At 48.9% G+C, this 25993-nt stretch overlaps 1 protein-coding gene across 8 annotated transcripts in view; it reads left to right on the top strand.

Moving 5' to 3' along the window:
• The window catches only part of CELF1 (CUGBP Elav-like family member 1), a 288215-nt gene that overhangs the window by 202101 nt on the left and 60121 nt on the right, over positions 1–25993 (top strand). For 4 of the 8 annotated variants that reach the window (XM_086959737.1, XM_086959739.1, XM_086959740.1 and 1 more), the window contains 3 exons: positions 7176–7286; positions 7953–8141; positions 8679–8822. In XM_086959737.1, coding sequence (XP_086815863.1) covers positions 7176–7286; positions 7953–8141; positions 8679–8822 — 444 coding nt within the window. Of the gene's footprint in view, positions 1–7175; positions 7287–7952; positions 8205–8678; positions 8823–25993 lie in introns of all 8 variants that reach the window. The other 4 variants (XM_086959734.1, XM_086959735.1, XM_086959738.1 and 1 more) reach the window with 1 other exon arrangement.

The raw sequence follows: 25993 nt of genomic DNA, 5'->3' as shown, positions 1-25993 counted from the left end.
TTCTCCTTTGGCTTCAACGTCTAAAAGACAAGGATTCAGCCCTGTCAGACGCAGAAAGTTTTCATTCTGGACTTTCTTCAGCAGCATCTTAGCGTGGTAGTTTACAGGATGTTCCATCTCCTTTCCTCAAAAAAGATGAAGTTGGCCTTGCCTCTAGCTTCTGTGGCATCTTCAGCCACCCCTACCACCTTTAGACCTGGCTCTCAGGCGTCTTCTGCTGCCTCTCGAGGTGTTTCCACGCCTCTTAAAGTTCCGCCGTTGACGGGTGCGTCGACGAGCGCTCCGACGAGAACAGCATTTGCTACATCCTCGACGACGACGCTGACTACCACATCAGCTTTTTCTTCGTCGATGACGGTCTCGTCGACAGCATCCACGTCAACGAGGGTTGCCTTGCCTTCCAAACCAGTTCTGTCGATGATTCCCATTTCCTCATCGACGAAGAAGAAAGAATCCTCGTCGACGAAAGTCTTCAAGAAGTCCTCGACGACGACTCAGTCGACTAAGAACTCGTTGACGAAGACAACGTCTACCAAAGCCTCGTCAATGAAGACTCCGTCTACGGAGGCTACACTGGCGCCAACGACCGTTCCGTCGATTGCTTCGTCGACGGCCTCGTCTACAGCTGATCGACCGTCGACAGTGGCCCGTCGACTATTCCGTCGACGGCCATACCGTCGACTGATTTCTCCAAAAAGTATCTTCGTCGACTAGCAAACCAGTATCGTCGGCGTTATCGATGACGGCACCGTCGACGACGGCACCAACTTCCTTTGCCTCGTTGCCGTTAGTGCCTTTGAAGACTTCAGAATCTTCTCATCGGCGCGACAAGGTTCCGTGTCACCAGCTCTGATCCAGAGCTGCAACCACCTTCTCCAATGTTTGCCACTACATCTGAGCCTGACACTGACTCAGAACAAGAAGGGGATACCTTTGGAGCGGCACAAAGTCCATCTGACTTATATTAAGTGTCAAGACTTGGATTCAGAAGAAGGTGACGGTGACCAACAGTCTGAATCTGAGGAACAGCTGGTCCAAGTCCCTATGGCTACCATTCCTTTAACTCTGATCTCAAATCTCCAACATATGCTGGATGATTATAACCGCCGTTTCCCAGCTACGCCGCAGAGTACACCGGCACCATGTCCGGCTACCGTGGCATAACCTCCACCTTCTCGGCTGCCTGTGTTACCACCTGCAACTTTGTCTCAGGTCCAGACGTCTGTTAGGATCCATACCACAGTTTATCCACAGGATGCGGATGATGAGGCGGTCCCGGAGCGTGAGGACGGAGAAGTCCCAGACAATTTGGCGGAGGCAGGTGACCCGGATATGGTGGACTGGGATGATTATCGGGCACAGACGCCCTCACCTCACCCAGGAAACTCTGGAGATTAACCTCCTGTGGATATCGCCAGTTTCCATCTTTTAATGGATTAAGCAGCTCTGCTCTTTAAATTACCAAGATCACAACGTGAGGAGGACTGTTTTCTTTATGATTTTAAAGACAAACCTCATAAACAAACCCACACGATTCCCATCATCGATTTGGTTTGGAAGGAAGGAATTAAGCTCATGACTGCTACAAACTCCTTGCCTGCACAAATACTGCGCCTTGAGAAAATGTACATGGCCCTGATTGGGTCTCCAGCTTGCCTGCTTTCTCACCCCAAACCGGACTCTGTAGTGACTCAGGCCGCACAGCGTCGAGCCCGGAACCCAGCGGCTCCTATCACAGCCCCTCCGGATAGAGAGGGTCGACGTCTGGATGCTATTGGCCGCAAGTTCTCAAAAATGGCTTCCACATCTGTCCGGGCAGCCAATGCCTTAGCCATCTTGGGACGCTATGACAGACCAATGTGGTCAGACATTTCAGATCTCATAGAACTCACACCTGATGCTTCCAAAGCTGACGCTCTACAGATCCTTCGAGATGGACAGAGAACGTCAGAAGAAATGATTGACTGTGCAGTCGATGTGGCTAACACAGGATTCCGTCCGCTTGCAAGTGCGGCTGCACTCCGACGACAAGGTTGGCTAAAGTCCACATCCTTCCGGCAGGAAGTCCAATCCAGAATACTAGACATGCCCTATGATGGGGAGTCACTATTCGGATCCCCTATTGATGAGGCCCTGCATTAAGGAGGACACCGACACAACAAAGTCTTTGGGCACGTTATAATTTCGGAAGCAGTCCTTTTGAGGTGCGCGCGGACGCGGCACTTCTTTTAACGTTCGAGGTGGGCAGCAATACCGCTGATACAATCAGAGCCGCCAACGTTACACGCCCACTCAGCAATCTCGCCAGCAGTCCTCCAGGCCTTACAGAGGAAAGTCCTCTTACCGGGGATCCAACTCTAAACGCCAATGACTTTTCCCATCAAAATGTTGGAGGTCGAATCGGTTTTATTCTCAGTGGTCCTTGATCACCTCGGACCGCTGGGTGTTGGACATTGTACGACGGGGTCATACCCTAGAGTTCAGAGATTCCTCCTGTACACCTCCTTGTGGCCCGCCTCCTCCACACCTCGAGGAGCTTTTCCATCAGGTTCGTCTTCTTGTGTTAAAAGGTGCAGTCGAACTGGTCCCGAAACATCAAAGAGGAGAGGGGTTTTACTCTCGATTCTTCCTCATACTCAAAAACACCGGGGATTGGCGACCCATTCTGGATCTGAGGGCTCTCAACCAGTTCCTAAAGTCCCAATCGTTCCGCATGCTGACGTTACAGGAAATCCTTTGTCTTCTATCCAGCGAGGATTACATGACCACCATAGACCTTCAGGACGCATACTTTCATGTCCCTATTATCCAACAACATCGCCAGTACCTGCGTTTCAAGGTGGGACCAATGCACTTTCAGTTCAAAGTTCTACCCTTCGGGCTGCGATCAGCTCCTCGTGTGTTCACGAAGGTACTGGCTCCTGTGGTGGCTCAACTGCGTCTCCAAAGCGTTCAAATCTTTCCATATTTGGACGATTGCCTTCTAAAGTCTCAATCCCACCATCAGCTACATCAGGACACTCGCCTTTGCCAGCAAGTGTTTCAGTCCCTGGGGTTAACCATCAACGTCGAACAGTCAGTTTGCACCTCTGCAGACCAGATCCTTCCTGGGAGCGATCCTAGATACGAAGCTCTCCAAAGCATTCGTCTCCAACGAGCAACGTCACAAAATCCTTTGTCTGGTCTCCCTCATTTGAAGAAAACAGTCCGTTTATGTTCGGACGTTAAAGTCGTTCTTGGGAATGGCTTCGTCTTGCATCGCACTGATCCCAAATTGCAGGTTGCGCGCCCGTCCCATTCAGGAAGAACTGGACTTACAGTGGCGTCAGGCCTCTGGGTCCTTCAACGACCTTGTCGCAGTGACAACCCGCATGAGAAAGAGCTTGCTTTGGTGGGCACAACCTACAAATCTGGAAATTAGAATGTCCTTTCTCGTTCACGCACCAGATCTCACGCTGACGACAGACGCCTCCCTGGAGGGGTGGGGCGCTCATCTCCAGGGCCTATCCATCAAGGGCAAATGTCATATCAACAGGCTGGAGTTGATGGCGATCTTCCTAGCGCTCAAGTCATTCCTCCCGGTAGTTCACGGGGAGTCAGTGCTGATCCAAACGGACCATACCACCACTATGTACTACGTGAACAAACAGGGGGGAACCAAGTCTCCTCATCTGTCTCACTTGGCCCAGTCGATCCGGGATTGGGCTCTCCAGACCGGATCACCTTGACAGCCGTCCACCTTCCGGGCGTGTCCCAACATTTTGGCGGACTCTCTGAGCAGGTCCTCTTCCTCAACGCACGAATGGGAACTGCACCAGCCGACTCTAGATCTGGTCTTTCACCAGTGGGGTCACCCAGATCTAGACCTCTTTGCAACACCGGAGAATCGGAAATGCCCGTCTTATGCAAGTTGGCATCCCCACCCCGGGTCGTGCGGGACTGCCCTTTTGATAGACTGGTGCGATCTATTCGCTTACGCCTTTCCGCTGATTCCATTAATACCGCGGGTGCTGTGGAAGATGCGGAGACAGCCTTGCCACATCCTGTTGATCGCACCTCGTTGGCCAAGGCAGGCATGGTTTTCAGAACTGCTTCTGTTGTCCCAATGCGAGCCCATTCTTCTGCGCCCTCGTCCAGACCTACTGTCAATGGACAGAGGCCTAGTGGGACATCCGGACCCCTCCACGCTGCAATTGTGGGCATGGAACCTGAGTACCTTGAATTCGCAGATTTGATCTTATCTCAGCAATGCAGAGACATCCTGGCTCAAGCTAGGGCTCCGTCTACCATCAAGACTTATAAACTCAAGTGGAAGAGATTCTGCCATTGGTGTGTCTCAGCCAATGTCCATCCCATTCATTCCACTCCAGAGCAGCTTCTTCCATTCTTCCTAAGCCTTGCTCAGAAAGGACTCTCTCATTCTACCCTGAGAGTTTTCTTAGCTGCTATATCTCGCTTCAGACATGATGGCTCTTCTTCCCTCTGCTCGTCCAGAATCATACGACAATTCTTCAAAGGACTTTTCCGCAAGTTCCCACCTGTTTGGCGCCCTCCTCCATCTTGGCACCTCAATGTTGTACTATCCCAACTTATGAAGTCGCCATTTGAACCTATTCATAAAACAGATATCAAATTCCTCACCTGGAATGTTGCGCTTCTTTTGGCTTTGACCTCATCTCGTCGCGTTAGCGACCTGCACGCTTTCTCTATCAAGCCTCCTTACCTTCAGTTCAGGCCTAACTGAGTGGCGCTCCGCACCAACCCCTCTTTCCTACCTAAAGTACCGACAGACTTTCATTTGAATGAGCCTGTGTTCCTAAGAACTTTCTTTCCGGACCCAAAGTCTCCGGCGGAGCAGCGCTTGCATTCTTTGGACATCAAACGATGCCTTAAATTTTACATTGCCAGAACTGCCTCCTTCCGCAAGTCCGATCAGCTGTTCATCGCCTACGGCCGTTTGTGTAAGGGACATCCAGTTTCCAAGCCAACTATTGCTCGATGGCTTTCCTCCGCCATTGCCTTCTGCCACCAACAAGTTGGTAAACCATTGCAGTCTTCAGTGAGGGCTCATTCTACGAGGGCGATGTCTTCATTCACCGCCTTGTTTGCTGGTGTGCCTCTTAATCAGATTTGCTGTGCAGCAACATGGTCCAGCAGGCACACTTTCACCAAGCATTACTGTTTGGAGGCCATCAATGAAGCGGATACCGCTGTGGGACAGGCAGTGCTTCGCCATCTGTTTCAATAAGGTAAGCCTCTGTTCCCCCCTCCTTGATGTTTTTACTGTGATTGCTATGATGTGTAACATGACTGTATTATTCTGGTACTGTCTTGGTTTTCTTCCATATAATTGCCTAGCAATCTCAGTTCTCGAAGGTTACTGCTTTCTATTCTATTCAAGCATGTGAATCTATGAAAGACACCCCTAATACTGGAGAAGAACAATTGTTAGTTACCTGTAAACAGGTGGTTCTCCAGTATTGGTGTCTTTCATAGATTCCCATGCGACTCACCCTCCTCCTCTCAGAGGCTCTCTTCTCCTCATGCGCTCGTTGTTACTTGTGCTACGAAAATCTGAGGTCTTGAGCTTCTGAGGAGAAGGTTCTAGAGGGTGCTGACGCCTGATTGGCTGTAATTTGGACTAACATAATGACACTGTGTTACAAGTAGTTTTTTCTCTTTACCATGCATTCCTATGTAGGAATAGTTTTTTGAGATTTTTATTATGTTTTCTATTCTTTATCATGTATTATATGTACATATATATATTATATATATTATTATATTTAGCATTATTGCTATTTTATTTACCGTGGGACTCCCACTTCAACGACTGGGAATATTCAAGCATGTGAATCTATGAAAGACACCAATACTGGAGAACCACCTGTTTACAGGTAAGTAACAATTGTTCTTCTTCCCACTCTATCCCTTTCTGCCCGTGTCTCCGGCCCTAGTGTGCCCTGAGGCAGGCTCTCGACTCAATAAGGCGCTGGAATATGCCGGTCACCAAACGGAACATTAAGAGGCTCTTAAAATGTAATGAACTATTAACTTCTAATACACTCAATTTAAAGGGCAGAACAGTGCCCCGTGACCCGCAAGCAGGCGGTGTGTGCGCAGTCACTCTGACACGGGCTCTGTGGCACACCTAGTGCTGGTCTCTGAGGATCTCGCTTCTCAAAGTAGGGGAACATTTGCAATCCGAGTCTGTGCAACCATTCAACAACAATTGGTTCAAATATGTTCTCTCAATGTTTCAAGCTTTATTACAAATGTTACGAAAGATGTTAATATTTCACTTCTGTTCTTGGATTTTCGTCACAATAAAATACACTAAACATATTCTTCACAAAAGTTATTTACAAAAGTTTAAGCTATTGCCATTATAAATTACAAAAGCTTTTATTTAGGTATTAATTATTTAAAAAAAATAAAAGCCATTGTTATTTGTAAAATCAATACATCAAAAGTCACGTAAATACAACACATTACATTACAAATGCTATAGGTGTCACATTTGTGAAAGTTAAAACTATTGGCATTGTAAATGACAAAGCTATTAATTTCGCTATTTTCAAAATCAACACATAAATAAAAAATTTCATTTACAATACCAGTAGCTCAAACTTTCCTAATGCGAGACCTATTGCCTTGCAAATGCTTGTTGAAGAGGAGCGTTGAGGTGATTTTTCTGATGAATGGTGGAAGCGAGATCCAGATTCTTGTTCTGCTCCACTTTGGCTTTTGGATTCGGTTGTGACTTTAAATGTGTGCCTAAGGAACCGTTTGAGATAACTATTTGGTAAAAACATACAAATGGAGTTATTTTGTTTTTGCTGTAATGTTGTGGCTCTTAGAGGCACCATTAGTGAAATGCAGTCCCCCACATCAGATACTGACATGTGACAACTAGTTGCCCCATGACCCAGGAATGTGCCTCACAATAGGTTTTAGTAAGTGTGAACCAGAAACTGTAGACATCTGTATGGGGTTCTTGGTTTGCAGCAGTGTGTTTGGTGATTGGCGGGTGTTGGGGGATGTGAACATGCTAGAGTAATTGATGTCAAGCACACACCGGCAGAGAGAGTTCAGGTCTGTCGCTCCATGTGCAGAGGGTTCACACAAGTACTGGTTGAATGGATAGAATAAATGTTACATTTCTTACCCTGCAGGTTCCAACCCCAGCTCCAGTAGCAGTAGTTCTGCGAACCACATGGCATCACTTGGAGCCCTACAGTCGCTGGCCGGAGCCACTGGTGGCCTCAACATGGGCTCCTTAGCAGGTACAGCAGTGAGCAGAATAGATAACACAGTGACTACAGATGCATGCCTGGGCAAAAGCACATGTAGAAAGGAAGGAAGTTAGACAAGCGCCTTCCTGTCCCATGAATAGAACGTTCTATTTTCAGTGCAATTTGTTCCTCCTGTATATTATCTTTCCGTGGCGAGTGTTCCAACTCCTACCCGTAAATCTTTAATTCCCCTTCATTTTTCTAATTACTTTTGTATTTATATTCCTGCATTATCGTTGACTTTTATTTGCAGTGTCCCACAAGTACATACGTTGTCCCTGGCTTTCTCGCTCCGGAACCCTCAAACATTGTTGTTCTTCCCTTCCACTGTTGCCCTTTCTTGTGACACGTTATTTAACCAAAGTGTACAAACTGTGTGGGGCACAGTCTGTATTAGATATGTGCTGATGCCGTGGGGCAAAGATGGCATGTCTTGATGGCCAGCGAGAGTCATAGCCATGGTAGGATCTGATTAAACCAAGGCTGTGTACTCTTTACATTTATTCAATGTGAATTATATCTAATGCTTTAAACCCGAAAATCCAACCCAGACCCTCCATGCCTGCTGTACCTCATTAATTTCAGGTGCGTTTTGTTTACTCGTGCTGTGTACACAGATAATGTGAGTGTTCCAATATTCGTGCTTTATTTCTACAGGAATGGCTGCCCTAAATGGTGGGCTTGGTAACAGCGGCCTCTCCAATGGCACAGGCAGTACCATGGAGGCACTTTCCCAGGCCTACTCTGGCATTCAGCAGTATGCTGCTGCTGCGCTACCCTCACTATATAATCAGAGCTTGCTCTCACACCAAGGTCTCGGGGCAGCAGCAGGGAGCCAGAAGGAAGGTAGGTGGAACACGCGATTCCCTACACTCTACAGCCAGAGACGTGGAGAGGACACAGAGGCTGGTGAGGATGCCCTTTTTCGAAGATTAAGACTATTTGGGGGTAGGGAAAATGCGCAGGATGACAAGCACAGAAGAGGGAAGGTTATAATAGTAACAGTCTAATGATCAGGTTAGTGGCCTCCACATGTAAATTCTCTGGGTGCAGGGATTGTTTGCTTTCTTTTAAGGGTGCTATTGTGCTAAAGGGGAGGGAGATGCTAATAGTCTGGCATATCCTTTGTTCGGATGTTGTTCATGGTGCTTCCAAAGCTGTAAACCAGGTTAGGAAAACTGTTATCCACTGACTGAGTTAAGCATATAGTGCAAGGTCACTCATGTCTCCAAACTCAACCAAAATGGGAGTCCGAGCTGCACTCTTGATATATTGGAAAAGATCTCCTGTAGTGCAGATGAGGGAGTAGAGCAATGAACCTCTTGAAGTGCTTTGCTTGTGATAGTCTTGTCTCAGATCTGTTTTTAATTAACTGTTTTAAAGGTCCAGAGGGAGCCAATCTGTTCATCTATCATCTGCCCCAGGAGTTTGGAGACCAGGACATTCTGCAAATGTTTATGCCATTTGGCAATGTTGTATCCGCCAAAGTTTTCATCGATAAGCAGACAAACCTCAGCAAGTGTTTTGGTAGGTCCTAATGTGTTTGTATTTTGTTGAGTATTTAGACATTCTTGATGTATTCACATATAGTCCTCTTTGCTTGCATCCCATTGAACGGGTCAGGAAAGCATGTGCATTCTCTTGTGTGCTTCCACTGTTCTTTTGTGGCTACTTTCAAGGGGGCATCAGAAGATTGAACCATACTCGTAATGACCAGAGCAAAGCAAGCGCACTGGTCCTCCTCCGCCTGCAAGAGTTGATCCTTCCATTTTCAATCCACCTTTTAAAAAAAACTTTTTAAGCATTTCAGCCTTCCATGCATGTTTTCATTCATCTTTTGTTCTTTTCACGCTTCCTTCCTTTATTTTCTTTTCCCTATTTTCATAATTTCTCTTCCATTGCACATGGGTCATGTGGCAGCATTTTCATTTTCACTTAACTTTTGATAAGTGTTATTTACTACATGTTGTCTACAAGCATACATACTGAACAGACTTTAAAAAACGAATTAACATGTTAGTGAGTGGGTGTTAGGCTCCACTGGGTTTTCTTTTAATTGCTGAACACCGGTTGCTTCCTTTGGTACTTTGCAAGTACCTTAAGTGTGTCTTCAAGGAATGCGGATTTGCTCCTTTAATCTCTTAATGTCTCAATGTGAGAAGCTTTTTGCCAGACTACTGATGCGCTTTGACTTGATGTGCCCCGGGTCCCTCCCAATCAGGTTCCCAGGGCCTGTGTTCTTTCCCAAAACTTTACCCAATTGGCATCTCTGGCCACAGGTCAGCCCCTGGTAAATGGTACCACAGGTGCCTCAGGCACTGTGACCAGGGAAGACCTCTTAAGGGCTGCAGCACTTACTGTGCCACCATTAGAGGCCCTGTACCTTTACACTCACACTGCCTTTGCAGGCTGCGTGTTTTGGTGCAGAACAAAGTGAAGAGTCAACATAGCACACATTCCTGTGTGCCATTCCTACAACCCACTGCCCTGGCATAGATCAGTACCCCCTCTAGCTGGGTGCACTATACCAATGGTGAGGGTAAAGGTGCATGAGCCCTGTACCCCTACAGTACCCAGGTCCATTCCTGGGCACTGTAAGTGCAGTGCTGCCATTAAGAGTATATGGTACTGGGAGTTTGTCATTACGAACTCCACAGCACCATAATGGCCTCACTGAAAACTGAGAAGTTTGGTATCTCAGCACATTAAACCCACACTGATGCCAGTGTGGGATTTAATGAAAAATGCACACAGAGGGCATCTTGGAGATGCCCCCTGGAAAATTACCTACCAATGGTGTCCAGGCTGTGTGCCTGCCTAGGCTGCCACCACCAGACATGTTTCTGCACCCCTGGGTCAAGAGCCTCCTGCTCCCAGGGGCCTGAACCAATGCACATCCAGCAACTGGTCCCCAGTGGTCCTGACCCCCACTTGTGGTTGGGTCCGAAATTGTAGTATTTTTCCTTTTTTCTTTTTGGTTGGTGGGCGTCTGCATACCACCATTTGGTGTTCTCTTGTGATGTCGACAGGCTTCCTCCGGAAGCTCCCACCTTTGGTCGCCATCTTCAGATTCTTTTTTCCACCGTTGGGTCTGGATCGATACAGAAAGAGCTCCCACGACTAGAGAGAAGAATCAATGGAAATAAGGGGAAAAGTTCAGAAGAACTGCGGTACACCGTTTTGACTTTCAAGATTTCAATCCTAACGACCGGAGTCGACAAAAGGTGAAAAACTGAGTCTTCGACGATCAAATGTGACAAGACACTGTTCAAGTTTTGCAAGAATTGTCACCACAAATACGCTCGAAAGGATCAGCTTTCAGTCTGCAACCTTTGCCTACTGCTGGATCACCGAAGCGAGGACTGTAACGCATGCTCCGACTTCACCCTGAAGACGTGGACGGTGAGAGAGAGACTAACGAATAGCCAACTACAACATGCAAGGCCTAGGACCAAAGCCATCTCTCTGAGACCTGGTCCTCTCCAGTGAAGAGGAGGATGACGACGTGGCAGAAGGGCCAGAAGGTGACGAGGACAGAGATGTTAGTCGTGGAGGTCGAGAAGAAGACTTTGAAGGAGGTAAGAGTCGTCTACCTCAAAAAAACTAGAAGAGTCTCGAAAAACAGACTCAAGACTTACAAAGAGAACCTCGGTGTCTAAGCACTCGGCGACTGCAGTTGCATCCCAACAAAAACACACCGTAGGAACCTTGGATAAGGACTTCCTAACAGCAAAAATCCTCAAAGCCAAAGATGTCAAAAGATAGTCTGGAAAAGGATGCCCTGCGTCGAAAAAGGAGAGGTCCAAACCAGCTTCGACGGCCGGTTCGGCGTCACCCAGCACAAAGAGAAAAGCCAAAAATCTCAACACCGAAACACACGCAGTTGAGATGGAGAATAAAAGGAAGAGTCGAAGCAGAAATTGCAAATATTTTACAACGTTAATAAGATTTTGACGAAAGCTTGAAACTATTGAAGATACCGCCCAAAACACCATAAGTCAAAAAGGTCGTAGAGGAATTAATGCCTCTGACAAAAACTGAGCCGCTCGAAGAGGAGGAAGAGTTCTTCTTCGGAGAAGACGACAAACAAACGTATGCAGAATCGGCAATCTCTGCGGCTCGAGACCTCCAAAATCAAGATCTTGACGCCGAATCACCTGAGGAGGCTTTGGAAACCTATCCTTCAAAGCTATCACTTCCAGGTGACATTGACATGTATAATCAGGTGATAAAGATAGCAGCAGAAACATATGGAGTGAAGCTAAAGAAAGAAAAAACACAATCATGTTTTTTATTAGAGACTTTAATGCCAACACAATTAAGAAATAAATTCCTTCTAATGTTGCCAAGTGTATTGTATCAGGGAAAAGAGGGTTTCATATAGCCTGCAACATGCAAGGCTATCATGCCAAGGACAGAAAAGAAATATAAGCACTCCTCTAAAGACCTTATATACATCAAAGGGCTTGTACCACCTGACTCTATTACTTCCACAGCAAGAAAAAGAGCAAATGTACTGGCAACAGTGGGTCCACCTCCGCACAAAGAAAGCAAGAGGATGGACCTGGTAGGGAGGAAAGTAGAAAGAACTGCAGCAAACCAATGGCGCATAGCTAATTCCAACGCATTGTTGAACAGACATGCTTAACATTGGGAGGAGGTAAAAGAATTGTTAAAAAAATCTACCTGATCAATTTCAAAGAAGAGCTAACCACTTGGTAGAAGAGGGTAAAACATTGCTAACACATGCTTAAAATCAGCCCTAGATGCTGCAGAAACGTCAAGCGGACAAATGATTATTGGTATCAAGGATCGGAGGAACGCATGACTGAGAAAATCATGCTTCAACCCAGAATTGCAAAGTAATATCATTAACTCCGCGTTCAATGGGGAACAACTGTTTGGAAGTGTGGTTTACGACAAAATCAATTAAAGGACAACGAGATAGCTAGGTCCATGGGCACTCTACAATTCAGAGGCATGCGTAGAGGCACCCCTCAAGGAGACCAGCGGGTAGAGGTACCCAACAACTTGCTACCTCATCAAACTTACCAACAAATATACCAAGAAACAAGCCTGTGACCGCAGCGGGTATAGCCGCAGATCTGGCGATATCAACAAGGAAGGCAATCCTTTTGAGGGTTTTGCCGTGGCAGAGGACAGCCACAAAGAGGTGTTCAACAGAGCACTACTAAGTGACTGCATTCAAAAGAAGGTGCACTCGCGAAGAACATCAGTGAGTGAACACACAGAAAAGCAACCTATGCAAAAACAAAAACCTGTCAGATTAGTTTGTCCAGTATACCAAACCAGTAGGAGGCAGACTAAGAAATTTCCTAATAAGTTGGAAGGAAATAATGTCCGATAAATGGATTTTAAACATAATACAGTACGGCTACTGCATAGAACTAAAAAAACAACTTCCAAACAGGAGACCAAAAAATAAGATACATTCAAAAGCAGAATTAACTCAGCTAGTCAAAGGGGTGCAGGAACTTCCGGGGAAACATGCAATAGAGCACGTACCACAAAAGGAAAAGAACGGAGTATATTCTGCATACTTCCTAATTCCAAAGGTAGACTAAACATTACGTCCAATATTAGACCTCCGGTTTCTAAACAAATTTATAATGATACAAAGAGTCAAAATGACTACACTGCAAGAGGTGATACCTACATTTGCAAGGAGATTACATGATCGCCATAGACCTAAAGGATGCATACTTACACATCCGTATGAACAAAAAACACAAGAGACTGTTAAGATTTGTGGTTTTCAAAAAAACACTACCAATTCAAAGTACTCGCTTTCGGTCTAAAATCTGCACCAAAAGTGTTCACAAAGGGCCTAGTAGAAGTAGCAGCACATCTCAGAAGGCAAGGGTTTCATGCTTAACCCTACTTGGACGATTGGTTAGTAAGAGCAAACTCATACAGTCTCTGCAAACAGCAAATACAACAGGTAATAGAGACACTAGTTCAGCTGGGTTTTTCCATACACTGGGAAAAATCTTCACCAGAGCCAGAACTCCTAAAGGTGTTCTTAGGCGCAGAAATAAATACAGTGTTCGAGGCATGAGGGCTGCTGAATTCATATCTGTGCATAGATCGCCGCCTAGTGTTGGGTCCGGATGATTGCACATCGTTGTCCTAGAAGAGTCTTCGAAGTATCACGAGATAGATGGCTCCTCCCCTGGACTACAGTGCGCATGGGCATCCTCTCCATCCTCAGATTGTTTTTTTCCGCCATTGGGTTTGGATGTCTAATCTCGACTCCAGTTATAAAACTTGTACTCTTTCTATTCCTAAGGCCAAAAGGACTTCACAGCGTCGGTATTGTATCGTTCGGTGCCTGTCCCTTTCGAGTTCTTAGATCGACGTCGAAAAAAGTAGTTTTGCAGCGTGAATCTTTCTGGATTCACTATGCTGTGCATATTCCACGGTCTTGCGGTTGGGTCCGGATTCGTAGTCTTTTCTTTTTTTTTTTTTTTTTTTGTAGCCCTTGTGGGCGTCGGCGTCACACCTCCTCGGGTGCATTTCCGTTGACGTCGGCATGCTTCCTGCGGAAGCTCCCACTCTTGGGCGCCATCTTCAGATTCTTTTTTCCGCGGTCGGGTCTGGATCGTTCCCGTTGGGCTCCAGACATTTTTGGAGAAAGTACTGAAAAGAGTGGAAGTTGGAGGAGATTTTGGAAGAAGAAGACTAAAGAAGACCTCGCAGAACATTGACGAGGAGAAAAGAAGGTGAAAACCTCAAGAACTTCGACGATCGACGTCCACGCGGTCAGGGAGGCCTGAACGCACGAGGATGGACAACACGCCGTTCAAGTTCTGCCCGAACTGCAGACACAAGTACGCGCAGAAGGACCAGCACCCGGTTTGCAACCTTTGCCTACCGGTAGAACACAGAAGCGAGGACTGCAACGCCTGCGCCGTCTTCGCCCAGAAGACCCTTCGTGTGAGGAAGAGACAGAGGGTAGCACACGCCGTCCTCGGAGGAGGACAACGCTGCCGCCGAAGACGACAGCTACACGGTCGTAGAGACCGATTACAAGAAGACGCCTGATAAGGTAGGAGACTCGACGTCCCACAAGAACACGAGAGACTCTGCGTCTCGAAAGTACGAGGCCAAGAGCCCGAAGGCGCTGACGCAGCGACATCTGCCGTCCGCGACCACAAGCAGGCCCAGCGGATCCTCGGAGAAGGAGTCCCTGGCGCCGAAAGCTGTTGACCAGCAGAAAGCGTCGAAGATCGTCGCCGAAAGGGACCGATCGACGTTGAGGGAGAAAGACCCTAAAGCCTCGGCACCGTCCAAGGACCCGAAAGCCAGTTCGACGTCCAAGCCGTCGACGTCGAAAGTCTCGCCGCCGAACCAGACGACGAAGAGAGGGGCCGAACGTTCCGAAGCCGAAAACGCGGCCGAGGTGGAAAGGAAAAGACGTCGGCTAGAAGCCGAGATGGCAAGCCTCTTGCAGCGGAGAAAGGAGGTCGCCGCCGAGATGAGTGCCTTCACGATTCCACACAAGACCAAGCACGCCGTGCTAGATCTGGTCGAGGAGGAAGAGGAACACGTCGACTACCATGTGCCTAGCGACGAAATGGTCGACGACCGGGAAGCTGATGAGAATCCCTACGAGGATTACAGCTTTGAGGACGAAGAGGGCAGTAGGTTGGACGCCGAGTCGGCCACCTCTGGCCCACACGAGGAGGATTACCTAGACGTCGACACCGAGAGCCCGGAAGAGGCGGTCGACTCATACCCCTCGAGACCCTCGCCGCCGGACGACATCGGGGCATACAACTCGGCGATACAATCGGCCGCAACTGCATTCAAGTTAAAGCTCGACGAAGAAAAGCAGAAAGCAGACTTCCTGCTAGAGACATTGCTCCCAACACAAACAAGAAGCCAGTTCCTTCCAATGCTCGACAGCGTCTTGGCTCAGGGAAAGGAAGCGTTCAAAGAGCCCGCAACATGCAAGGCGGTAACTCCCAGAACAGAGAAAAAATACAAACACTCCTCGAAGGACCCGGCCTACATTCGAGGCGAGGTCTCCGCTGACTCCATTATCACTGCCACAGCTAGGAAGAGGGCGAGCGTATCCACTACCTCGGGCCCACCACCGGATAAGGAGAGCAAGAGGATGGATCTGGTGGGGAGAAGGAGCGAGCGGAATGCCGCGACCCACTGGCGAATGGCTAATTCCAATGCCCTGTTAAACCGGCACATGTACCAGATCATGGAGGGGCTGGGGCAGTTGGTGAAGGACCTACCCTAGGATGCCAGGCAGAAGGCCGAAAAATTGATCGAAGAATGGAAAAACGCGGCAAATTCTTGCCTTAAGACGGCCCTGGACGGAGCAGACACCGCCAGCAGGCTCATGATGATGGGTGTCACGGAAAGGAGACACGCCTGGCTCAGGATCTCAGGGTTCAAACCCGAGGTACAACACAGTATCCTGAACACACCGTTCAACGGCGAAACACTTTTCGGAGCAACAGTTGACGACAAACTATGCCAACTCAAAAAAGATAACGAGACGGCAAGATCCATGGGGGCATTGCAGTTAAGAGGCAACAGAAGAGGCACCCCGGCCCGGAGGCCCGGCGGGAGAGGTGGAAACCAGCCAGGTACATCGCACCAGGCCTTCCAACAGACGCACCAGGCAGACTCGCAGGCTCAGCAAGGTCACCAGAAGCAGTCCTGGCAATACCAGCCAAGGGGTCAGTCCTTTCGAGGGAGAAATGGCCGTGGCCAGAATAGAAGAGGGGGGCAGCAGCCCACCTCAAAGTGACTTCAGACACCTCCGGGTGCCCAACCACAGAAAAGATCCCAGGGGGCACCACGTACGAAGGGGTCAGGACAATCTAGAGACCTACGACCACATGACACCAGTGGGAGGAAGATTGAAGTTCTATCTCCAAGAATTGAGAGAAATAACATCAGACAAATGGATCCTAAACATCATCCAGTTCGGATACTGCTTGGAGTTGGAAAGAAAGCCAACAAACAGAAAGCCAAGGGGGAAGCCACCAGCAAGAGAACAGCTGGCGAGGCTTCAGGAAGAAGTGCAAGAACTTCTACAAAAAAAGGCCATAGAAAGAGTTCCCTTCAGGGAAAGGAACAAGGGAATATACTCAACGTACTTCCTAGTACCAAAGGTCGACGACCAGATGAGACCCATCCTAGACCTAAGGTTCCTCAACAAATTCATAAGAACACAAAAGTTCAAAATGACCTCCCTACAGGAGATGCTGCCGCAATTGCAGGTCGGAGACTTCATGGTCACGATAGACCTCAAGGATGCCTACTTACACATACCGATGAACGAGAAGCACAAGCATATGCTCAGGTTCGCAATCGGAGGAGGCCACTACCAGTTCACAACGCTGGCCTTCGGACTGAAATCAGCACCAAGGGTATTCACGAAGTGCCTCGCGGCAGTCGCAGCGCACCTACGAAGACAGGGGATACACGTATACCCTTACCTGGATGACTGGCTGGTGAAAGCAAACTCGTACCAGAAGTGCAAGCAGCATGCACATGCAGTGACGAGCACGCTCATAAACCTGGGGTTCTCCGTCCATTGGAAGAAATCATCAATGGAGCCGGAGCAAGTGAAGATCTTCCTGGGGGCAGAGATCAACACCTTACAGGGCAAAGTGTTTCCCAGCGAGAAGAGAGCAAGGGCACTGGTCAAGGAAACTCGCCTCTACCGGAAGGGACAAGCTCGGACAGTGAGGACTGCGAGCAAGATCATGGGGATGATGGCATCATGCATCCACCTGGTGCCGAATGTGCGGCTCCACATGAGACCCATGCAAGAATGGCTCCAGGAACAATGGTCACAGGCTTCTGGCAGTTGGGAGGATCTTGTGGTGGTGACGCACGCAGTGCAGAAGGAGATGACATGGTGGACCTTGGAGAACTTAACAAGGGGACAGCCTCTAACACTCCCAACTCCGACAGTGACCATCACCACGGACGCATCCCTGAAGGGATGGGGCGCTCACATGGAGGAACTCAAAGTGAGGGGTCTTTGGACGCCAGCAGATGCGACAAAGCACATCAATTACCTCGAATTGAAGACAATCTTCCTTGCTCTGAAAGCCTTCCAGACAAGACTGTACAGGCAAAGGGTGTTGCTACAGACGGACAACACCACGGCGATGTTCTACATCAACAAACAGGGTGGAACACAGTCAACAACGCTTTCGACGCTGGCGCAGGAGATATGGAGGTGGGCCATCCCTCTCCAGATAGACCTGCTAACCATACACCTACCAGGGAAGGAGAACATTCAGGCAGACTGGCTGAGCAGACAGACATCGGCATCCCACGAGTGGGAGCTCAATGCTCAGGAGACAAGGAGGCTGTTCAACAGGTGGGGAACACCATCAGTGGACCTGTTTGCAACACGCCAGAATGCGAAATGCCGAAACTTCGCATCCAGACAACATGAAGAAGGGTCCCTTGGGAATGCCCTATGGATAGATTGGTCCGGGAAATTTGCGTACGCTTTTCCCCCGATACCACTGATACACAGAGTACTGAGCAAGTGCAGAGCGAGCACCATGACCCTGATACTGGTCGCGCCACAGTGGGCGAGGCAGACATGGTACTCGCAGATCATGGAGATGGCGCAGTGTGCACCCCACAGATTCGGCAGAAGAAAAGACCTGCTCTCCATGCAGAACGGAGAGGTGCTGCACCCAGAACCAGAGAGCATGAGCCTAGTAGCATGGCTCCTGAGGACATAGAGTTCGCACATTTGAAACTGCCAGAGAGCACCCTCAGGGTCCTTCGGGAGGCACGAAGGCCCAGCACACGGAAGTGCTATGTCGCAAAGTGGAAGAGATTCACGATGTGGTGCAGGAAGGAATGACTCCACAATAAAATGAAAAAGGACTCCACGGTACTGAAGTACCTGACACACTTACTGGGGAAAAACCTCAGCTCGTCCTCCTTGAGAGTTCACCTGGCGGCTATAGTGGCATACACAAGGGGTGAGATGGGCAGAAGCTTCTTCACATCACAAGTTGTAAAGAGGTTCCTGGAAGGAGCAAAAAGGATTGCACCACCCAAGCGGGTGCCACCACCGGCATGGAACTTAAACGTGGTTCTAACGGAACTCATGAAGGAGCCCTCCGAGCCGCTTCACAAGGCCTCCTTGAAGATGCTAACTATGAACTGCTTTCCTGGTTGCAATTACGTCCTTACGCAGAGTGAGCGAGCTGCAAGCGCTAACGCTACAGGAGCCCTACTTACAAATACACAATGACAGGGTGGCGATGAGGACCGACCCACACTTCATGCCAAAGGTGGTGTCCAAGTTCCACATGAACCAGTCCATACAGATACCAAGTTTTTTCCAAAAACCAACCACTAGCGCAGAGCGAGCTCTGCACACCCTGGACGCCAGAAGGGCGGTCATGCATTACATTGATAGGACAAAAGGACACAGGAAAACTAAACAGTTCTTTGTGTCGTTCGCCAACAGTTACATGGGCAAGGCAGTGACTAAGACCACTATTGCACGATGGATCGCGCAAACAATCCAACTCTGCCACAAAAGGGCAGGAGAATAACTGGCAGAGGGGGCACGCGCCCACTCCACTAGAAAAAAGGGGGCTACAATAGCCTTCCTGGCCAATACACCCATACAGGACATATGCCTGGCGGAAACATGGGCTAAGGGTGCACACATTCACGAAGCACTATTACGTGGATGTTCAGATGAACAAAGAAGCACAAGTCGGACAAAGGGTGCTCCAGCATATATTCAGAAACCAGAGCTCATCTTCCACCCAGCCGCCACGGAAATGAGAAACCGCTACGAAATCTATGCACAGCATAGTGAATCCAGAAAGATTCACGCTGCAAAACGAATAGTTTCTTACCTGTCGGTGTAGTTTTGCAGCTTGAAGATCTTTCTCTATTCACTAGCGAACCCACCCACCTCCGCCAGAAAGATGAGGCTGGAGAGAGAAGAGGTGGTCAAAAAAAGGGAAAATAGGAGGAGAAGCAGTAAGAGAATATAAGGACAAGTGGTAAAGAAATTATCACCTGAATAGAACATTGCCATTGCTTCGGAAAAGAAAGAAACACGGAAAAAAGAATCCGAAGATGGCGCCCAAGAGTGGGAGCTTCCGCACGAAGCATGCCGACGTCACCGGAAATGCACCCGAGGAGGTGTGACGCCGACGCCCACAAGGGCTTACCCGTCGGGGAAGGTGACTCCCCCCTCCTCCATTGCCGAGGGGCCTCCCCCCAAGGACTCCTAGTCCTCCTCCGTTGCCTCCACCGCATCCTGGACCAGGGTTACCAGTGAAGCCGCTGTGAGAAGGTGGCCTGATATGCAGTGCTCACTATTCTAGTGAACACTATGTATCAGTCCAGCAACCCTTATTGATGATTGGTTGTAAGTCAACCTTATAGACCAGCTATCCTAGTAGCGTGGATACGAGCAGTCTAAGGCTAAAGACTCGAGAGGGCGTGTTAAGCCAGCTGTTTACCACACATATACCCCTTGAATACCAAGTGAAAGGACACCACACAAGTGTTATGAAAATAAACAGTTATTTATTTAAAGATCACAACAGCCCTGTACTCTTTATGAGGACAGGGTACTAAGCACAAACCAAAACTCTTACAAAAATACTTAAGTTAGCACAGTATATACAAATGCCCGAGGGGCACGGAAAACCATATACTCTGAAAGTGGAATGCGAAATTCCTAGCAGGTAAGTACAGTACTAATAGCTTTTGGAATCGCTAGGACTTGACTAGGGAATCGTTAGATTACTTCTAGGAGGCCTAGGGGACTCGGGTGCAGTGTGTGCACTCTCACGCGAGATGCGGACAAAAGTCTATGGTAGTTAGGAATTAGAAAGTTAGTGTTCTCGGGCGAACCCGACCTGGTAGGGAGAAAACGAAAGTAGATTCTGACCCTTGGATAGTGAGGCTATGCTGGGGCACCGAAATGCCGAAGTTACCTAGCCCAGGGGCTGCAGCTGCATAGGTCTGAAAAGACGTCGGGAATCCTCGTAGACGGACCAGGAGCCGGAAGAAAAGATGCTGGCCGGTGACCAGTGAAGAAAGTTCAGTCGGATCCAAGCCTGGATCTCGAAGATAGATGACACCTGAAAGCAGAGGGGACCAAGTTCGAGACTACTAGCCAGTAGTCAGTGGGCATCAGGAGGGCACCGGATGGTAGCCACCTCGACAAGGTGAGTGGGTGACGCTGTAGCTCGAAGATCTCACGGACCAGGAGGCGTTGTCGGCGACCAGGATGGAGGATCGAGCTGTCCCACGAAGTTGGAAGCTGTCGGCGTCGCTGGACCCAGGATTGGGCAACAAAGCCTTGGCAAATTCAAGCCCACGCGGTGGACCTAAAATGGCGTCTGGAGTGGACCAGGAGGGTCCGGGGTGCCTCTCTTGAAGAAGGAAGCAAGGGCCAGTCTGGAGCAACCAGACCAGCAGTCGTGAAGTCGTTGGGCGTCGTTCAGAAGGCCACAAGCCAGCCGGCTAGTAGCCAAACAACGCGGTGCACAGCAAACAGCAGAAGGGCCCCACGCAGATCGTGGAGATGCAGGGAGGCTGATCTTGGGTGCTGGAGCTGCGCAGGGTCGGGGCTTCTCGGACCCCAAAGCACTCACCAGTGGAGGACACGGTGGGCTTGCAGTAAAGATGTCGTGCAGTCTTGGCGATCGTCGGTCCCTCGAGGTCTCGTCGCACTCACGGTTCTCAGCTTGGCTGTAGAGGTGAGTAGAGGTCAGAGGTGCCAGGGAAGCCGGGTCTCGTCGAGCTGGGTCGTCGGATTCGTGATGAAGGACTTGCAGCAGACCGCAGTGTTCTTTAGGATGGTGCCCGCTTGATGCAGGGTGACTACTCCTTAGCCACAAGGGAGAATCTTGAAGAAATCGTGAAGTCCTTTCGAAGAAAGTGGTATCTTGATTCCAAAGATCTAATTTGAACAGGGGGCCCGCTCCTATCTTTATACTAAAAAAGGGGGCTGACCCGGTGACTAGGTCCTGCCTATGGGTGGGACCAGGAGGGGGGTGGTTACACCCCTCTCCCCTGCCGGACTTCCCCAGGCCAGGGGCTGGTGTGCCCCTGGAACTGGTTCTGACTGGCCTATGCGTAGTGAGCACCGGGGTGCCACTCAGCAGTCACCTTCCTGAAAAGCCCTGCCTACCCAGGATACACAAAACCATGTCTGGGACGGTGCTAGCACCGCCCCTGACAGGAAACCCTTTGTCCAGGCTCCCCTCACTGGGAGGACTCCCAGCTGCAGGGGGTCAGACTCGTGTCTGTGGTGGCAGCATCCATTTTGTGGAGCTGAGGCTTCAGTTAACTTTAACCGGGGTTCACAGTTACATACATGTCGTGTCCCTCTAGAAGGGTGGAATGCTAACCCCGTCGCCAGAATTGGCGAGGGGTTAGTATTCCAATTCGTATGACACCTTACTCGACATGTTTTGATAAAGCAATACCAAAGATAGCATTTAACCGCGAGGATTATAATGCACTTAAGAGTATATGGTATGCGATATCATGGAACAGCTATTAGGACTTGATTCCGCAAGCTGCAGACAGGCTCAGCTCATGCCAGAGCACCATCTCACATGATTCCAAGCACTCTGCCTTCAGGATTGTCAAGGCCTGCCATAGGAGTGACTGATAGGAATCTGTGTGTCCATTTTAGGGTTAGGTATAGGTATACTACACCTACAGCAAAGGGTGATTACACGACTTTGCCCCAGCTGTCATGCAGCCAGTTGTGTCAAATTTAGGAGGCCAGCCAGGGGTGGCATAATACATGCTGCAGCCCCTGGCAGCCCTGGGTACACCCATGCCCTGAGTTACAGGGTCTGATAGGGTGGCCCAGTACCAATTGGAAATGTACCTAGGGTACATGGAATCCATTTTAAAGAGAGAGCAGTAGGCCTGGGGTCCTGATTGGCAGGGTCCCAGGTCGACTATGTCCAAAACCAGCTAAAACACAGGGCAAAAAGTTGGGGGCAACCATAGTCAGGATGTACCTTCCTACACAACCCCCCCCCAAACGAAAGGAGATAAGGCTATCCTTGTCCAGGTAAGCCTCTATTACCTAAGTGGCCATATAAGGAAGTACCAGCTCTGGCTTGGTTTCCCCCTGTGTCATGGTCCACTAGGCAACCCCTCACCCTAAGGGTATCTGAGGGTCTCCACCATAGGGAATCTCTGTCTCTGGTGTGTCTTGGGAAATAAGAAGGCTGATGCTGGGATGGAGTGCTGAAGTGAGGCTCCTCTACCTTTGGGCTCAACTTCCTCCAATCACCATCCATCATATGTGCCTTTCTTTCTTTAGCTGAGATGCACTGAGCTCTCAGGGTCAGCCTCTGGCTACCTAAAGCTGGAGGCTGAGTCCCTCTGTTTGGCTTACTGGAGGGACAGGTCAGGTCTGGGGTTTTTAGGCCCCATGTTTGGCTGTGCCCAACAGTGTCCAGCTGTGGGAGTTCCCTAACTACTTTTAAGGGGGATCCCTCAGGAGTCTGTTCTATTTTCACTTGGCTAGGTTTACCAGCTTCAGTGATCCTAATCTGCTGATTAAGGGGTTCTTTTGGACAGGGGGCCCTTTGGGGTCCACCACTGGCCTCCCTGGTCTCTTCAGCCCTGGGCTGACTGAGGCAGGGTAGAGAGGTGCAGGTTACCTGCTCCAGACTGGGTCCCACCTGGGAAGGGTCCACTGCCATCAGGGGCTCTGCCAGGCTAGGCCTGACTACCTCTGGGGCAGTTCCTTCAACAGGGGTAGAGTCAGTTCCCTGAGGAGGCTGGCTCTCACCTAGTGTCTGGGAGGGGGAAGACTCTTCTTCCTCCTCAATGCTCTCTGTTTGAGTGGAGTGATCCATTGTTTCAGGCTTCACAACCTCACTATCTGTCTGAGTAGAGGCTGAGACCATTTCAACCTTGCCAACCTTTTCAGGAGGGCACTCAGTCTGTGTTTGGGCTGTGACTGTCACAGCCCTCCTATCCTGCTCTGGAAAGTCTGTCTGAGCCTGGGCAGTGGCTACCACTGCCCTTCCAACCTTTTCAGGGAGGAATGGTGCTTGGACTGGGGCTGTAGCTATTACTGCCCCACTAACCTGTCTGGATAGGCCTATCATTCTGGAATGAGTTTCTTGTTCCACCTCAGCCCATGCTGAGAGTTCCAGGTCATTCCCCAGTAAGCAATCTACAGGTAGGTTATCTGTCACTGCCACTCTCATGGGCCCTGTGACATTACCCCAGCTGAGCTTGACTACTGCCATGGGATGCCTTCTCTTCATTCCATGAATGTCTGTCACCTGATAAGTAAAACCAGGGGTCAATTGAGCAGAGGGGACCAGATGGTCACTCACCATGGTGAGGCTGGCCCCTGTGTCTCTGAATGCCTCAACTTTCTGACCATTCACTAAAACTTCTTGTCTATACTTTCCCAAAATGTGGGGTCCAGTAGTGAAGTTGGCAAACCCCATGCCAGTCTCACAGACAAGAGTGTGGTCAGGGAACCTGGCTAGGCCATAGTCCTCCTGATGGCCCAAAGTAATGCCCACCACATTCTTGGGGGCACTCCCACCACCTGGGGGATTACCACTAGTGGTAACAGGAGGTTTAGGAGTATTACCTGGGGGTATATTTCCCTTATTGCCATTTTTAGGGCAACTGGCATCACTTTTGTAATGGCCCACCTGTTTACAGGTATGACAATAAGGTTTCTTTTGCTCTGAAGGAGTGTTCTGGGACCCACCACCCTTGTTGGAGTTTTGGGGCCCTTGGGAAGTCTTCTCTGTGGATTTGTCCCCACCCTTCTCTTGAGGCTTGGTTGATTCCTTTTTCTGGTCACCACCCTGGTTTTTAGGCCTAACCCTGGTTCTGACCCATTTGTCTGCCCTCTTACCCAATTCCTGTGGAGAGGTCAACTCAGAGTCTACCAGGTGCTGATGTAATAGCTGGTTCTGACAATTATTTAAGATTTGCTCCCTCATAATTAGATTATACAATCCTTTAAAATCAGTAACCTTACTACCCAGTAGCCAGCCTTCAAAAGCCTTAGTGGCACAATCAACAAAGTCAGTCCAATCTTGAGACTGAGTTTTCTGGGTGTCTCTGAACAGCATCCTGTATTGTTCAGTGGTTAAACCAAACCCATCAACCAGTGTATTCTTCAAGATTTTGTAATTGTTAGCATCCTCCACCCTTGTGGTGAGGAGCTTATCTCTACCTTTACCATCAAAGGAGAGCCACAAGATAGCTGCCCACTGACTTTGGGGAACACCCTGCACAGTGCAGGCTCTCTCCAAAGCAGTAATCCATTTGTGGATGTCATCCCCTTCTTTAAAGGGGGGCACTATCTTATTCAGGTGCTTTTTATCAAAACTCCTTTCCCTATTGCTAGGTTTATTGCTGCCACCAGTGGGAACTAGCCCACATAATTCTTGCTCTCTAGCAAGGGCAAGTCTCTCTTTGGCCAGGGCAAGTTCTTCCCTTTCAATCCTCAGTTTGACTGCCCTTTCTTCAGCTTCATACACTCTCCTCTTAGGGGAAGACATTCCTCTGTGAGAAGAGTTGAGAGAGCCATTGGTTCGAAAGGATCTGTTAGAGCCTCTTGATAGAGACCTAACTCGTCCATTCCCAATGTTAAGCTGACCTGAGAGTGGGCCCAGGGGTCTCCCAGTACCAATCTCATGTCTGCTTAAGTTGGACCTGGTTAGTCTACTGACTTCTACCTGTCCCTTATCTGCCTCATCCCCTGACAACTGGTCTTCATCCTCATCCTCCTCTTCAGCATCATCTGCTTCCTGGAGGGGATGTTCCTGGCTATCAAAGGGTCCCTGTAGGGAGGGCATACTTCCTTCTGGATTAGAAGGGTCTGGGTTACCAGCCCTACTGGCATCATAAGCCTCTAGGAGACCAATCAGAAAGGAAGTGGTGGGGTTAGACCCCTGTTTCAGTTTCCTGAGAGTACACACTTGTCTCATCTCATGGAAGCTAAGAGCAGTATATTTAGAAGGGACCTGTGGAGGGTCCACTGACACAAGGGGAGACTCAGAGTTTCCTCCTTTGTCCGACATACTGTTTCTAGTGTGGTGTAAGTGATGCACCTACCTACACTATGTGTTTACCTACTGATCCCTTGCTAAGAGTTACAGCCAAGGTGTGCTAAGCCTTGAGGAGCTGCAACAGCTGGTTCAGTAGAACTCAGAGTATTCTAAGCTTTAGTTATATGTACCTAACAGTACTTATGTGATCTTTCAACAAGATATTCTTAGGATACGTGTGGTAAAACAACAGCAAGCTCAAATCCCAACCGCTGCTCACCAATGTGAGAAGGTGGCCTGATATGCAGTGCTCACTATTCTAGTGAACACTATGTATCAGTCCAGCAACCCTTATTGATGATTGGTTGTAAGTCAACCTTATAGACCAGCTATCCTAGTAGCGTGGATACGAGCAGTCTAAGGCTAAAGACTCGAGAGGGCGTGTTAAGCCAGCTGTTTACCACACATATACCCCTTGAATACCAAGTGAAAGGACACCACACAAGTGTTATGAAAATAAACAGTTATTTATTTAAAGATCACAACAGCCCTGTACTCTTTATGAGGACAGGGTACTAAGCACAAACCAAAACTCTTACAAAAATACTTAAGTTAGCACAGTATATACAAATGCCCGAG

The sequence above is a fragment of the Lissotriton vulgaris genome, chromosome 2_2 (genome assembly GCF_964263255.1).
Source record: "Lissotriton vulgaris chromosome 2_2, aLisVul1.2, whole genome shotgun sequence".
In the NCBI taxonomy this organism is placed as follows: domain Eukaryota; kingdom Metazoa; phylum Chordata; class Amphibia; order Caudata; family Salamandridae; genus Lissotriton; species Lissotriton vulgaris.
The sequence above is the reverse complement of the archived record's forward strand: the minus strand, read 5'-3'. Positions and strand labels throughout refer to the sequence as shown.